General features: G+C 43.9%; 1 protein-coding gene across 3 annotated transcripts in view; it reads left to right on the top strand.

Moving 5' to 3' along the window:
• MCC (MCC regulator of WNT signaling pathway) overlaps nucleotides 1–13,149 on the top strand; it is a 715,741-nt gene that overhangs the window by 606,169 nt on the left and 96,423 nt on the right. The window contains exon 1 of one of the 3 annotated variants that reach the window (XM_080371227.1): nucleotides 5,026–5,576. The exons of the other annotated variants lie outside the window; for them this stretch is intronic. Coding sequence (XP_080227353.1) covers nucleotides 5,511–5,576 — 66 coding nt within the window. The 5' untranslated portion in view covers nucleotides 5,026–5,510. Of the gene's footprint in view, nucleotides 1–5,025; nucleotides 5,577–13,149 lie in introns of those variants that run through there. 3 annotated transcript variants of the gene reach the window in all.

Raw genomic sequence — 13,149 nt, 5'->3', positions numbered from 1 at the left:
TTCATTGTACTATAAATATGAAGTTTTTTTCATAAATATAAACTTTCCTTCAGAAGTTCCTTGTGATACTATGAGATTTGGCTGTTCGTGGTGGCATAAACCATTGTCAAAAGCAGCTACCTCTGTTGTAATTTTTCCAAGAGTTTAAAGTGCTTTGATTATGTCAACATGCTGGTCAGAACCTTGTGTCTTTGAGCATACATTTAAATGAGAGTATCAGAGAGACTTTTTCACCTTAGTTACTAGGAAGCAGTTTAAGCAACTTGACTTTCAGCTGATTTCAGTTGGTTTATTATTTATTTATAGCACAAAAGGGGGCAGGGGGAACAAACCACAGAAGGAAGCTTTTGATCATGCAAGTGTCTAAAGCAAATAAACCCTGAGAAGTTGCACATCATCTAAACCGCCTTTTAAAATAACACAGTTTGATGATGAACCCAGAAGAGCTCCTCAGGGTTACAGAGGCATGCTGGTATCAGTTATGCAAAGGGAGTAGAAAGCACAATCTGGCATGCATCACAAATGCACAACTCAGTGGTGATATGGCACTTGGGGTAGGGGCACAGCCTGAAACACCTTTGGAACAGAGCAAGTATAGAGAAATTATGAAGAATAGACTGCAGATACCAGTGCTTAATACTGGCCTAGTAGAACAGCAGGACTATGTCCATAACATGGGATGGTTGGCTTCTTTTAAATCATGCAATGGTAAAGGCTTACAAGGCAGGACTGTTGTAGAATGTATACAGAGACAATGACTTAGAGAGAGAGACCTAAAATGACTACTAGTGCCATTCACCTGGTGGGCGAGATTAGGATCTCTGAGAACAGTCTGTCCAAGGAAGCTTGATGTCACTTAAGACAGCTAACAGCCGTTATTTATGGAAGTTCTGTCAAATAAATAACTTCTGTTTAAATATTTTGCTAACCTTGAAGTAATGAACAAAATTTAATATTCTTTTATGGTATTCAATCACATTTCCAAATTACTGCTTATAACAGGAACATGTATCTATACAAAAGTATTCATGAATTCTAGCATTTAACTCCATTTGTGCAAGTGTGTATATTTAGGGAATTCAATTTTCAGTAAAATAGCTCAAAACTGGAATTTGCTGTTCATATTGAAACCAAGCTTGTGATGAAATTTATCATCCAGCAACATAGTACCAATTAGTGCAGGGGGTTTAACGGCAATTTGTGCAAGACGTGGGCATTCTCTTGCACATTATTGACTCGAAGTGGCTTCATTCCGTAAGAAAGGACTTAGTAATGGTTTTGTACTAAACCATAGGGAAAGAGAAAAAAATACTATTCTGACCCCTAGTTAGTGGCCTTTCTAGACAAAGGCTTGCAAGCAGCATTGATGAATAACACATAGCTTTTCAAATATAAAGGATCACTAACCTGATCTCCTTCTATGACAAGATGACCTGCCTAGTGGATGAGGGAAAGGCTGTGGGTGTTGTCTACCTGGACCTTAGTAAAGCCTTTGACACCGTCTCCCACAGCATTCTCCTGGAGGAACTGGCTGCTCATGGCCTGGATTTACCTTGCTGGGTAAAAAGCTGGCTGGATGGCTGAGCCCAGAGAGTGGTGGTGAATGGAGTTACATCCTGCTGGTGGCCGGTCACAAGTGGTGTTCCCCTGGGCTCAGTATTGGGTTCAGTCCTGTTTAATATCTTTATTGATGGTCTGGACAAGGGCATCCAGTGCACCCTCAGTGAGTGTGCAGGTGACACCAAGTTGGGTGGGAGTGCTGACCTGCCTGAGGGCAGGAGGCTCTGCAGAGGGACCTGGGCAGGCTGGAGCGATGGGCCCAGGCCAGTGGTGTGAGGTTCAGCAGGGCTCAGTGCCGGGTCCTGCCCGTGGGTCACACCAGCCCCACGCAGCGCTACAGGCTGGGGCAGAGCGGCTGGAAAGGGCCTGGTGGGAAAGGGCCTGGGGGTGCTGGGTGACGGCCGGCTGGGCAGGAGCCAGCAGTGTGCCCAGGGGGCCCAGGCGGCCAGCAGCACCCTGGCCTGTGTCCCCAGCAGGGTGGCCAGCAGGACCAGGGCAGTGACCGTCCCCCTGCACTGGGCACTGCTGAGGCCGCCCCTCGAACCCTGTGTTCAGGTCTGGGCCCCTCTCTGCAAGGGGGACATTGAGGGGCTGCAGCGTGTCCAGAGACGGGCAGCGGGGCTGGGGAAGGGGCTGGGGCACAGGTCTGATGAGGAGCTGCTGAGGGGACTGGGGGTGTTTAGTCTGGAGAAGAGGAGGCTGAGGGGGGACCTTATTGCTCTCTGCAACTACCTGAAAGAAGGTTGTAGTGAGGTGGGGTTCAGTGTCTTGTCCAAAGTAACAATTGACAGGACAAGAGGAAATGTCCTCCAGCTGCACCAGGGGGGTTAGGTTGGATATTGGGAAAATTATCTTCACTGGTTGTCAAGCATTGGAACAGGCTACCCAGAGAAGTGGTTGAGTCAGTATCCCTGGAGGTATTGAAAAAACATGTAAATGTGGCACTTGGCAGTCCTGGGTTAATGGTTGGCCTCAATGATCTTAAAAGTCTTTTCTAACCTAAACGATTCTTTGATTCTGTAGCTCTATGTGTGGATAGTAATATGACAGTCTACATTGTGACATACTGAAGTTGTTTCTGTTTTTAGGATATGCAACCCAGAACTTCATTTGGAGTGGAGTTTAGCATAGTGACATTGAATATTGATGATGATTATGTTCATGTTATTGGTCTTCTGCTAAGCTTTAGGTTCTTCTTGTGTATTAATGGTTTCTTATTTTTTCATTGATGATGATGACAACTGTAGATTTAGGTTTAAGAACTCAAATACCTCACAGAAAAGGAGATTATCTTCCTGTGTGCTTTTACACTTCCTATAGTAAGTTCTGGATGCCCCTTGAATGGAAAAATCATGTGTTGTAATTTGCCTTATTAAATAATGTAGGACTGTTTTGCCAAAGTGATATTTAGCACTGCAAAAACAGATGAATGTGCATGTGTTCAGATTAAAATAATAGTTTCCCTTTCTCCTCTTGTTTCCAGCCTGTGACTTCTAACATGTTGAACTGTAGAGTGTTTTGTCCTCTGTTGTTATATATGCATGTTTAGTATTGAAGGTTTGTTACTTGGAAATTCACTACAAATGTGAGCATCAGCAAATAAGTCCTTTGCTAATCTGGAAATGTGATATGCAAAGGAGACACCCTCCAGCCTCTAGATAAGGTCATAAAGTACCATTGAGATGTAAAGTAATCCGTGGTTTGGGTCATCCTGAAAGCTCTTACTGATAAGAGTCTCGATGGAGTCCTGCTGTCACATGTTCATCACATACCGATTGAAAGCAGGGGGATCAACTCCGAGGAGGCTGAACCTGAGATATTTCCTGTGCTGCAGAGACTGAGGGTGTGAAAGAAGCTAATGCTTCATTAAGCTGCACTGATTAAAAAATTGCAGAGTTTCTTAGATGTTAGATGCTCTGTTCACTGCTAATGGACAAAAAACCAGTTTATTAAGGTAAGGGCATTGTTCTTCAGAAGCAGATAGGAGAAGCTTTGTTTATTGTGTACGAGGGTTGTTTTAAAGGGCAGTTTGCTGCATTGCTATTGCAAAAAAAAAAAAAAAAAAAAAAAATATTGGCTGCTCCGTAACATAGCATTGTCAGAGAAACAACTGGAATGCAGAAATGCCTTTGAACTCAGGATGGATTTGTTTTTGCTTCCCAGGCAGTCAGCATCAGTGTTTTTAACAAAAGGGAGGAGGCTGATTACCACAAGGTTTCCTGTTCATGTGCATAAGGAGCTTTTGTAAAGAAACAGGAAAACCGAAATTCTCACAAATAATCAGTATTCTGCTGTATTCTGTGACATTCTGTACAAATTGTAAATGAAGCACAAATAAGTGTCTGCAGAATACGGAGGGCTGTGTGGAAGGTACTGAGAAAAAAGAATGGCAAAAAAATGCAGCATTATGCCAAGTGCCTCTCCAGTATGGGACTTGGGTGCTTGGAGGTCCTCGGTGAGTGATGCGTTGGGGTTTCGTGCTGGTCCCTGCAGGGGATAGACAGCCCGGGGTTTGTAGGTGAAGAAGGAAGGGGTAGAGTGGGAGGAGGCTTTCCTCCTGTTTGAAGACAGCTTTACGGGTGTTTGGGAAGCATGGCACTTACTCAGAGTGTACCTGAAGGACTAGTTGCTGGACCGGCCGCTCCTCGCATCCAGGGCATTCAGCTCTCGCCCCTTCCTCTGCCCCACGACGTGCACACGCTCGTAAGCAAGACGGGCTTTCCAGGGGAAGCGTACGGCTGCTGGAACAGCTCCTGGCTGCGCGTGGGGTTTGGTCTGCGGGGGCTTGTAGGGGGAGCGAGCGCAGCAGGGCAGCGGGGCGCCCGCCGCTCGCCTCCCCTTCGCGCAGGGGGCAGCGGAAAACCCGCAGCCAGAAACACACCTCGGGGTTAAAAACCAAACCAACCAACCAACCAACAAAACAAACAAACAAACAACAACAACAACAAAAAACCAAAACCCCCACAAACAAACAACAAACAAACAAAACCCAAACCAACCCACACGGTATGTTCTAGGTGAATTTATTGATTTCTTTTTCTTCCAAGGGCAAGATGGAGCCGTCCTTGTGTCCCGCTGCAGCCCCGCGGGCAGGGAGACAGGACATTAGTGCACCGCTATTCCCGCCGCGCTGCGACCCCCGCCCCCCCGTTACTCCCACCACTTCGTTGGCCCCAGCGCCGCTACAGTCACACCGCGGCGGCGCGACTCCCGACCGGCAGCTTTTCCTTTGTGGCCCCGGGGCGCCGGGCCCGGCTGGGGGGAGGGCGGAAGGGCGAGGCGGGGAAGGAGGTGGGGGCAGGGAGGGACAAGTTAGCGGAGAGGAACCCGGAGGGCTGCCACGGGCGGGCGGCTTGTTTCTCTGCACGGAGTGGCGTGCTCGGGCGGCCCGTGGCACCGGCCGTGGGTGTTCGCAGTGCGGAGATGAGAGACCCAGGTAAGGCAGCAGCAAAGCAGGTGGCTGGTGACAGGCTGCGGGTTTTGTGTCCTCCCCGTTTGCTGCAACTAAAGCTTTCCCCCTGGTTTATAGCGGGGCAAGTACCTAGGGGGACCTCAGACAGGTGCCATCGCGTGCAAACAAAACACCACTTTGCTTTTTAATCTAAGTTTTAACGTAAGAGCGTTGGGCTGTGGATAGTTAGCGCTCCCGTCCTGCGTGTGTAACCTCTGCGTGATCGTAACTGGGAGGAGCAGCAACTTAAAACATGATTCGGCTGGTTGTTGGGTTTTGTGGTGTTTTTTTTCTCTCCACTGTAAATACCTTTACGTTTATATGAACACGGGAGTGACAGTTTATATGAACACCGAGTGTCACAGGCAGGATTGGGAGCAGTCTCATAAACCCGCTGTCTCAGTTGTGTGCTGGGGCTGCTGTGCTGTATTTCAGAGGTGGAGATGTGGAGGGGAAGTGCCGGTGGTAGGTCAGTGGCCTGGATATAAGGATTTCAGACATGGGAGATACTGGGAATGGGAGCTCCGGTGAAAGAACAGAAGGGGATCACATATTGGACATACAGGTGAGAGGAATTACATGATTGAGCTTAGCATTGAAACTTTAAAAACTAGGAAGAATTTTTACTAATGAGGAAGTAAGTATCTAGAATCTAAAGAGTATCTAGAATTTAAAGAGTTACAGGGAGACTTTGTACTCTTAAAAAATAAACCAAACAAAACCTCATGTCATTGCAAATCTGTTCTTTCCTTTGATCTGAAAGCTTCTCCATAGCTTTTAATCACCTCCATCCCCACAAGTAATACAAGGAAAACAATTAACAAGCTTATTTTATATAAAGTGTTCAGAAAATTTTTGCAGTGGTTATGTAGTGGAAATAAATACAGCGTCTTGAACTCCTGAACTAAAAATGTCCTTTTTTAAAAAAGTAATTGTTTAATAGATTCTGTCTGCACTTGTGTTAAAGTAGTGATTGCAGTGAATGTAGTGTTGACAACATTTTAAAATGGCTTTTTACTAAATTTTACCAGAATATGAAGAATTTATACCATTATATTTTGATGGGAATTATGTTGCATTGCTGACTGGAAACATGGCAGAGGTCATCTGCAAGAATGGACCTGTTTTCAGTTATCAGTCCTTTTAATTCACATCAGTACCTTTATTATAACGCCAGATACAGGTTGATGGTAAATGGTGTTTTGATGTGAACCTACCTGGCAGTACAGAAGAGCTAAAGACAAATAAAACCTATGAGATAATACATAATTACAATAATCATTAGCATCTAGACCACACATCTGAATACACTGTATTTGAGGGAAATTTAATTTCTGTGCATTCTTATCTAAAGCCTAAACTCATTTGGACCAGACTACATAGGTGTTTTGTATGTGGCAGGGCCCACACAAAATAGTCTGTTGCAACAGATAATGGTAATAAAGTTTTCTGATGAAAAGCAGAAAAGCACGTAGTTTTTTTTCAATAAGCATTTCCACTTTAATCTCAATCATTGTATAACAGCTATTGTTACTGCCTTAACCGACATCCACATCTTTGCATACGTTACATTCCTTTAATAGAAACCAAACCAAACTTCACCAGCCAGCTCTTCTGCATGCTAGTACAGGTATGCCCCAGCAGCCTGCAGTGCATTTGCTTTATCTCCATCTTATGTGAAAGGGCATAAAGAGCAATGGTGAAGACTCCTAGGACCCTCCCTAACTTAGTGCAGCTGTGACAGCCACAGAGCTTGTGAGAATTGAAACAGGTGTGGGAAGGGGAGGGATTGTGCATAGTTTGCTCAGACTGGAAAACTTCTTGCCACAGAGTCCACGATAAAGGCAGAAAAGGGCAGTCTGTTTCACCCTTTCCTTCCATCTGTGTGTTAGGAGTAATGAACGTGCCTGTGCTACGTCCATGATTGCTTCTAAACCTTGGTTTTCGCTTTGAGGTGATGAGCACTTCTGAAGAATGCTGCAAACACTGCCTCTGCTTTGCTAAATAGTTGTTACGTGCTTTGGGAGGCTGAGATAAGGCAGAAGCATTTTATATAGTACAGGATCCTCTTCTCCGTTTACTTCCCTGTGGTTTAGCTACTTTCCTGTTGTTGAGGAAGTTGGGAGGGAGCTGTGTTCCGAAACATGCTCTTGGGAAATCCAAATAATCTTTTCTTTTCCAAAGATATCTGTGCTTTTTTAAAAAAATACTGTTTTTCCAGCTGGTTCTCAAGTTTGAAGGGGTTTTAACAATTGTGATAAGAAAAAGTTGTACAGCACCCTGCCCTTTCCCTGTACGTTTCTTTGGCATTGTCTTAAGTAACTTTGCAGACAAATCTTGCTTTATTTTATTTCTCATTTACTGTTTTGTTGGTGCAGGCCTTTCAATGTGCCTGACCTTGTTTGTTTGTTTTCTGTTTTTCTGCTTCCTTTTGGAGGTGCTTGCGCTGGTTTATATTAGCACTGTACCATCCAGTATGAATCAGTACGCACCAAAAGTTCACACCTATAGAAGAAGCCACCGCTTTTCTTTCTGCTGGGTTTTTTTTTAACCTGTTAAAGGAAAGTCTTTCCGAACTTTTGAGTATGAATGGGAGGTATGATGGATACACAGTACCTTTTGCCACTCTGGACTTAAGAGAAGTCACATTTCACCATTTACCACTCCATTACTAAGTCCGTTCTCCACCTTGCTCCAGCGATGACAGAAGTTCAAATGCATTATTCACTTCCTTCATTGCTATCACAAGGGAAGCTGTTGCATAGACAGGACTTGAGTGTTTTTATTTTTACCAGTACATTGTCTAATCCTGCTCAGTATTAGAGGATGACGTGGTACAGATTACCTCAGCCCAAATACAATAAGGAATAATTCTAATCTTCCATGCAGAATATTTTAACTGTGTAAATTTCATTGTCCTTGTTTCCTCTGAAATGCAGAATTTTAATCGATACTAAAGACAGCACTTGAGATAGGTTGCTTTTCTGATCCAGTATGGTAAAACCCCTCTCTTCCCAGTCAAAATACACACATTATTGTTATTGTTAGAGACCTCCATTCCCATCCCTTTGTCATTGTGTAGCACTATAGCAAAGTGAACAATGAGAGCTAGTATGTGCAGTGTAAATGTTCAGCCATGTCCACAGGTCTCCCTCTTCTGCATTCTTCCCCTTCCTTGTTTGAACTCATCATATGCTTTACAGCTGTCACTGGGACACTGGTCCGTGCCTGGAGAGGCAGGCGTGCATGGCTTGACACTCTTGCTTGCTCACATACTCTCTGACTGTCTTTCATTAAGACCCCCAACTCAGTTGTTCACACAGTCTGTCACTCAGAGGGGGTGAATTTCAGTGCCCTATGGACAGGATGCTTTGGGAAGCATCAGCAGGCATCTAGATGCCAAGAGTGAGAGATCATGCCCGGCAGCAGACTTGTTCATTGCTCATGAGGGTCAGCAGTCTGCTTTTCAGAATTTAGGTATACTGTACATATTTTTACACTGTTAATTTTCAGATTTAAATTGTTGGAAATCTGTCATAGTTCTGCTGATCTGGCAGTTTTTATTCGTTCTCTAGGGGATGGCTTCAGTAATTCAAAAAACAGGCAAAAGTGAGACTTTCCCTGCAAAACTCTATAAACATCAGAATAAAACACTGGTGAAAACAGGGTCAAAAAAATTCACCACGGAGAGAGTGAAGGTGTTTTGAGAGGTGGTACAGGCAAGGATGTGAAGACAATAGCGTTTTCCCATGCTGTTTTAAGTATCCTGGGGGAATTATGGGAACAGTCAAGATGACCAAAGCACAAAGCAGGCCTTTAATGGTACAGAAAGGCACTGCAGAGGAAGAAATTACAAGCTTCAGGAAGAATCTTGACTGTGAAGCAAGCCCTTCTGTCTTGCTGATGAGTGTTGCCAAAAGGATGGTGCTAGCTTTCCCACTGCAAGGGGAAAGGTCAGGCAAAGAGAGGTATGTTCTTTACTAGTGATGCGGACAGAAGGCACAAGTATGCAGTGCGGTGTGTGGCTGACTCTAGGCACACTGCAGGAAGGAGGCAGCAGCATAGACCTGTGGGGAGTATGAAGGTGCAGGTACACACTGAAAAGACGGTGGTAACTAGGGTCTCAGCTTGAACTGTGACCCATTGAGTTTCCAAGTGACTCATGAAGGATGGTCATGAGGACTGAGAAAACAGGTGTTTCCTTGAACTATCCCAGCTGAGAGAGTCTTGTTCTTTCTGGAAGAAGCCTTTGAGAAAGAGAAAGAGATACCATTCTCTGACAATGGAGGCAGCGTTTGCCCCCTTGATCTTTTTTCTGGGGCTTGTTCCACTCTTGGAGGGTAATTCTGTGCTCTTGAACAAAGGTTCATCGTCATAGGATCTCCTAGGCTTGCTTTTTAAGCACAGTTTGCTTGGCTTCCTCTATGATTTGACAATCAGCTTTGCTGTCACTTTTGTCCAGTTTTTAATTCCGTTAGAGCTTCCATAAAACCCAGAGGTTTAATTGTTAAAAAAACTGGAAGAAGTTTTATGGGCATGGCCTTTTGTCAGTTTTCACTCCAATAGAAGGAACCTTCTGGATGTGGTGAAACTCATTTCAGGTAAGCTCTGAAAAGCTACAGTGTGTGTGACCCCCATGGGCTATACCTGTAATTCACACTGTGTTCTGGCTGTTACAGAGTAAGGAACAGACTGGTATTTGATGATTCTTCAGGTTGCTTCTCTCTGAAATCAGTTGAGCGTTAGACCTGCAAAGGCAAATCTCTTTCTTGCTGACTTGGATTACAGCCAACATCAAAGTAGCAGAGCCAGAATCATTCATCTGGAAGTGAACTCCCTCATTTTGTAAAAGCTATTTTTAGGCGATTGTTCAAGTCTCCTCTGTCAGAGTATGTTTTTTTTCTCTGTTGGGCTGAGTTACGTAACTTTGCAAAGTTTGTTTCAACAGGGTGGATTAGAGCATCTTTTCAGTTCTTAACTTCAGGTATATTTACAAAAACCATTGCTAGACTTAGTTATGCTTTGACTTACTCATCTGTCCTCTTTGTCGTCATTGTTGTAAGTGTGTACTGAAACAAAATCAGTCTTTGGAGTGTATTTGAAAGAAAGGAGAGGGTCAAGTGATGAGGATGCCCTCACCTGGGGACATGCTGGGTCACTTGGTGCTTGCTGTGGGGCACTGTGGTGGGTGACCACCTCTGGCAGCCAAGCCCCTGGCCAGTTGCTTGCTCAGTGCCCCCCAGCAGGATGGGGAAGAGAATCAGAAGGGCAGGTGTTCTGAGGGTGTCTTCTGTGCGAGTCAGAAATAACACCAACCAAAAGCAAGATTAGAGGAACGCCAATCAAAACTGTACTAGGTTATCCACTTAATGGATTTACATCCTTTCCCACAGTGCTGCTCATTTATGACAAGTATGACTCTTTTAAAGAATTCAGGGATGATTCTTTTTATTCTCGCCAGAGATACATTTTAAGAGAAGCTAATAGCTTATGCACAAGAGGTGGTAGTACAGTAATAAATATCTGTTGGTATAAATCTAGTTGTGCTGGTAAATTTTCTTTGTTCTAAATGTAAGATACATTTTTAAAGGCTTTTAAGGAAAGAATAATTCTATACTTTTGGTTTTTTCTTGGTCTTTTTTCCTTTTTTTTGTTTTCACATAAAATTCTATATTCTGAAGACAAGAGATGAAGAAGACTAAATGCAAGCACCATTTTTAAAGGCATCATATAAGACTAGCTGTGGCAAAGGCCTCATTACTTGCTCGGCTATTCCAGTTAGTGCGAGATTTCTCTCTAGTGCTCAGTGTACCTTGTGTACACATATGTCATCTACTATGTTTTAGACATATGTTTCTAAAACTACTAGGTTTTAGAACCTTTTCCAACTCTTCTACATGTTTTAAGTAATGGAAACTCAAAAATTACTCTTGGGAGATTGTTCAAATTGCAGGAAATCATTATGTACATCCTTTTCTTATTCTTCCATATCTAAATTCTTGTGGATAAAAATGCATTTTGTTGTTGAGTTCATGTGCTGGAATTAGTTGCTCGTGCTTATTGCCATTTACCCAGATGTTGCATCTCAGTTCCACATGCCTCACAGACATACAGGTCTGTTGTGATAGAGATGGAAGTCGAGTATGTAGATGAACACACAAGGCAATCAAGTCAGTGGCTTTATGCTTCTCATTGTTATTTCTTTCACTGAATTTCCCTCAGTACCTCAGTTTCTGCTTGGTATTCAGTTTCTCAGGGCTGCATGGATTATTCCAGATGGCTTCCTACCTTCACTGCACAGACAAGAGCTGTCATCTTTGTGACTCCCTAACAAGACCTCTTTCATAGAAAGACACAGTTCTTACTCCTGCTGCTTCACTTTCCTTCTATGCCTCCCTCAGGGCCCTCCTACACGTTAACTCGCTTTTAGTGTGATATCCCCTCGTCTTGTATTACCTGGCCTTCTTCCAAATTCACTTTAATTTCCAAACCATCTTTGTAGGTGTTCTGTATTGTTTCTCAGTCTTCACTAATGTTCCCAACACCACCCCCCCATTTACTGTCATTTGCAGATGTCATTAGCTCATGTTTAGTCCCCTCTTACAGGTATTGAAGTTAGATGAGATGTGACTCACTGGCTAATACCTCTGCACAGCTTAAACCTTGTTTGTTTACTGTTTTGTGGCTTTTTTATATCCAAGTGTAAGTTAATTTGAAAATAAGTATTCCTGAGACACTTGAAGTTTTAAATTAAATGGAATGTATTCGGTGGTTGCAACATCTAGGGCTTTTATGTTTGTGTGTGTGACTGGTGATTTTTGTTTTGTTTTTTGACAAAGTTGCGGTGGCAGAACGGAAGTGAAGGTGCTTCCTGCTGTAGCCTTAGTGCATTTCTATAAGGGTGTTTGGGAATAGTTTTTCATTATTACTTCCAATTTTTTTTTCTACCTCTTAGCAGCTGGGCATTATTGGTGAAGCTGTTTAGCTAACAAATACAAGCCACCGTGTTTTTAAATCCATCGTGCCTTGTGCTCTAGATCCGTTATTTTCTATGCCCATTATGGCTATGCATCCAGTTTGGGGCCTGCCAGTACCATAAATGTAAGCAACTCCAGTGGAGGGCTACCAAAATGATCAGGGGCTGGAGCACTTGCTGTGAGAGGAAAGGTTGAGTGATCTGGGCTTGTTCAGTCTGAAGAAAGGATGGCTTCAGGCTGATGTAACATAAGCCCCCTGTATCTGCAAGGTCGTTACCATGGAGGAGTCAGGCTTTTGCTGAGGTGCACAGTGGGAGCATGCAGAGACAAATAAATTGAGGTGAGAGTTCACAATATATGGGATAAAAACTTCCCTGTGAGGAGAGTCAAGCAAGAGAACTGGTTACTCAGAGGGGCTGTGCAGTCTCCATCCATGAAGGTTTTCAAGACCCAACTGCGCAAAAAGTCCTGAGCAACCTTGACTCTGCTGTGAGCAGGAGGCTGGGCTAGAGACCTACCATCCAATGTGAATGATTTTACAGTTCTGTACTATTCATCAGCCTTGTACCACTGCTGATCCTCTAGACTGTTCATGTCTCAGGTTTGTTTCCCTGTTTGAATAACAGTAAGTACATCACTGACCTGATGAGATGCATCCACAGGTGTGGAGGGAGGTAGTGGATGAAGTGGCTAAGCCACTATCTGTTGTATTTGAGAAATCATGATAGTCCAGTGAAGTTCTCGTCGACTGGAAAAGGGGAAAACCCCCCGATTTTTAGGAAAGGGAAAAAGGAAGACCTGGGGAATTACAGGACGGTCAGTCTCACCTCTGTGACCGGTGGATTCATGGAGCAGATCCCCCTGGAAACTGTGCTAAGGCACATGGAAAATAAGGAGGTGATAGGTGACAGCCAACATGGCTTAACTAAGGGCAAATTGTGCCTGACAAATCTGGTGGCCTTCTACAATGAAGTTCCAGGGTTGACAGATGAGGGAAGAGGGACTGATGTCATCTACCTGGACTTGTGCAAAGCTTTTGACACTGTCCTGCACAGCATCCTCATGTCTAAACTGGAGACACATGGATGTGATGGATGGACCACTCAGTGGGTAAGGAATTGGCTGGATGGTTGCAGTCAAAGAGTTGCGGTGAACGGTTCA

The sequence above is a fragment of the Falco punctatus genome (genome assembly GCF_963210335.1).
Source record: "Falco punctatus genome assembly, chromosome: Z".
Classification (NCBI taxonomy): Eukaryota; Metazoa; Chordata; class Aves; order Falconiformes; family Falconidae; genus Falco; species Falco punctatus.
This window is presented reverse-complemented; position numbering and strand designations above follow the sequence as displayed.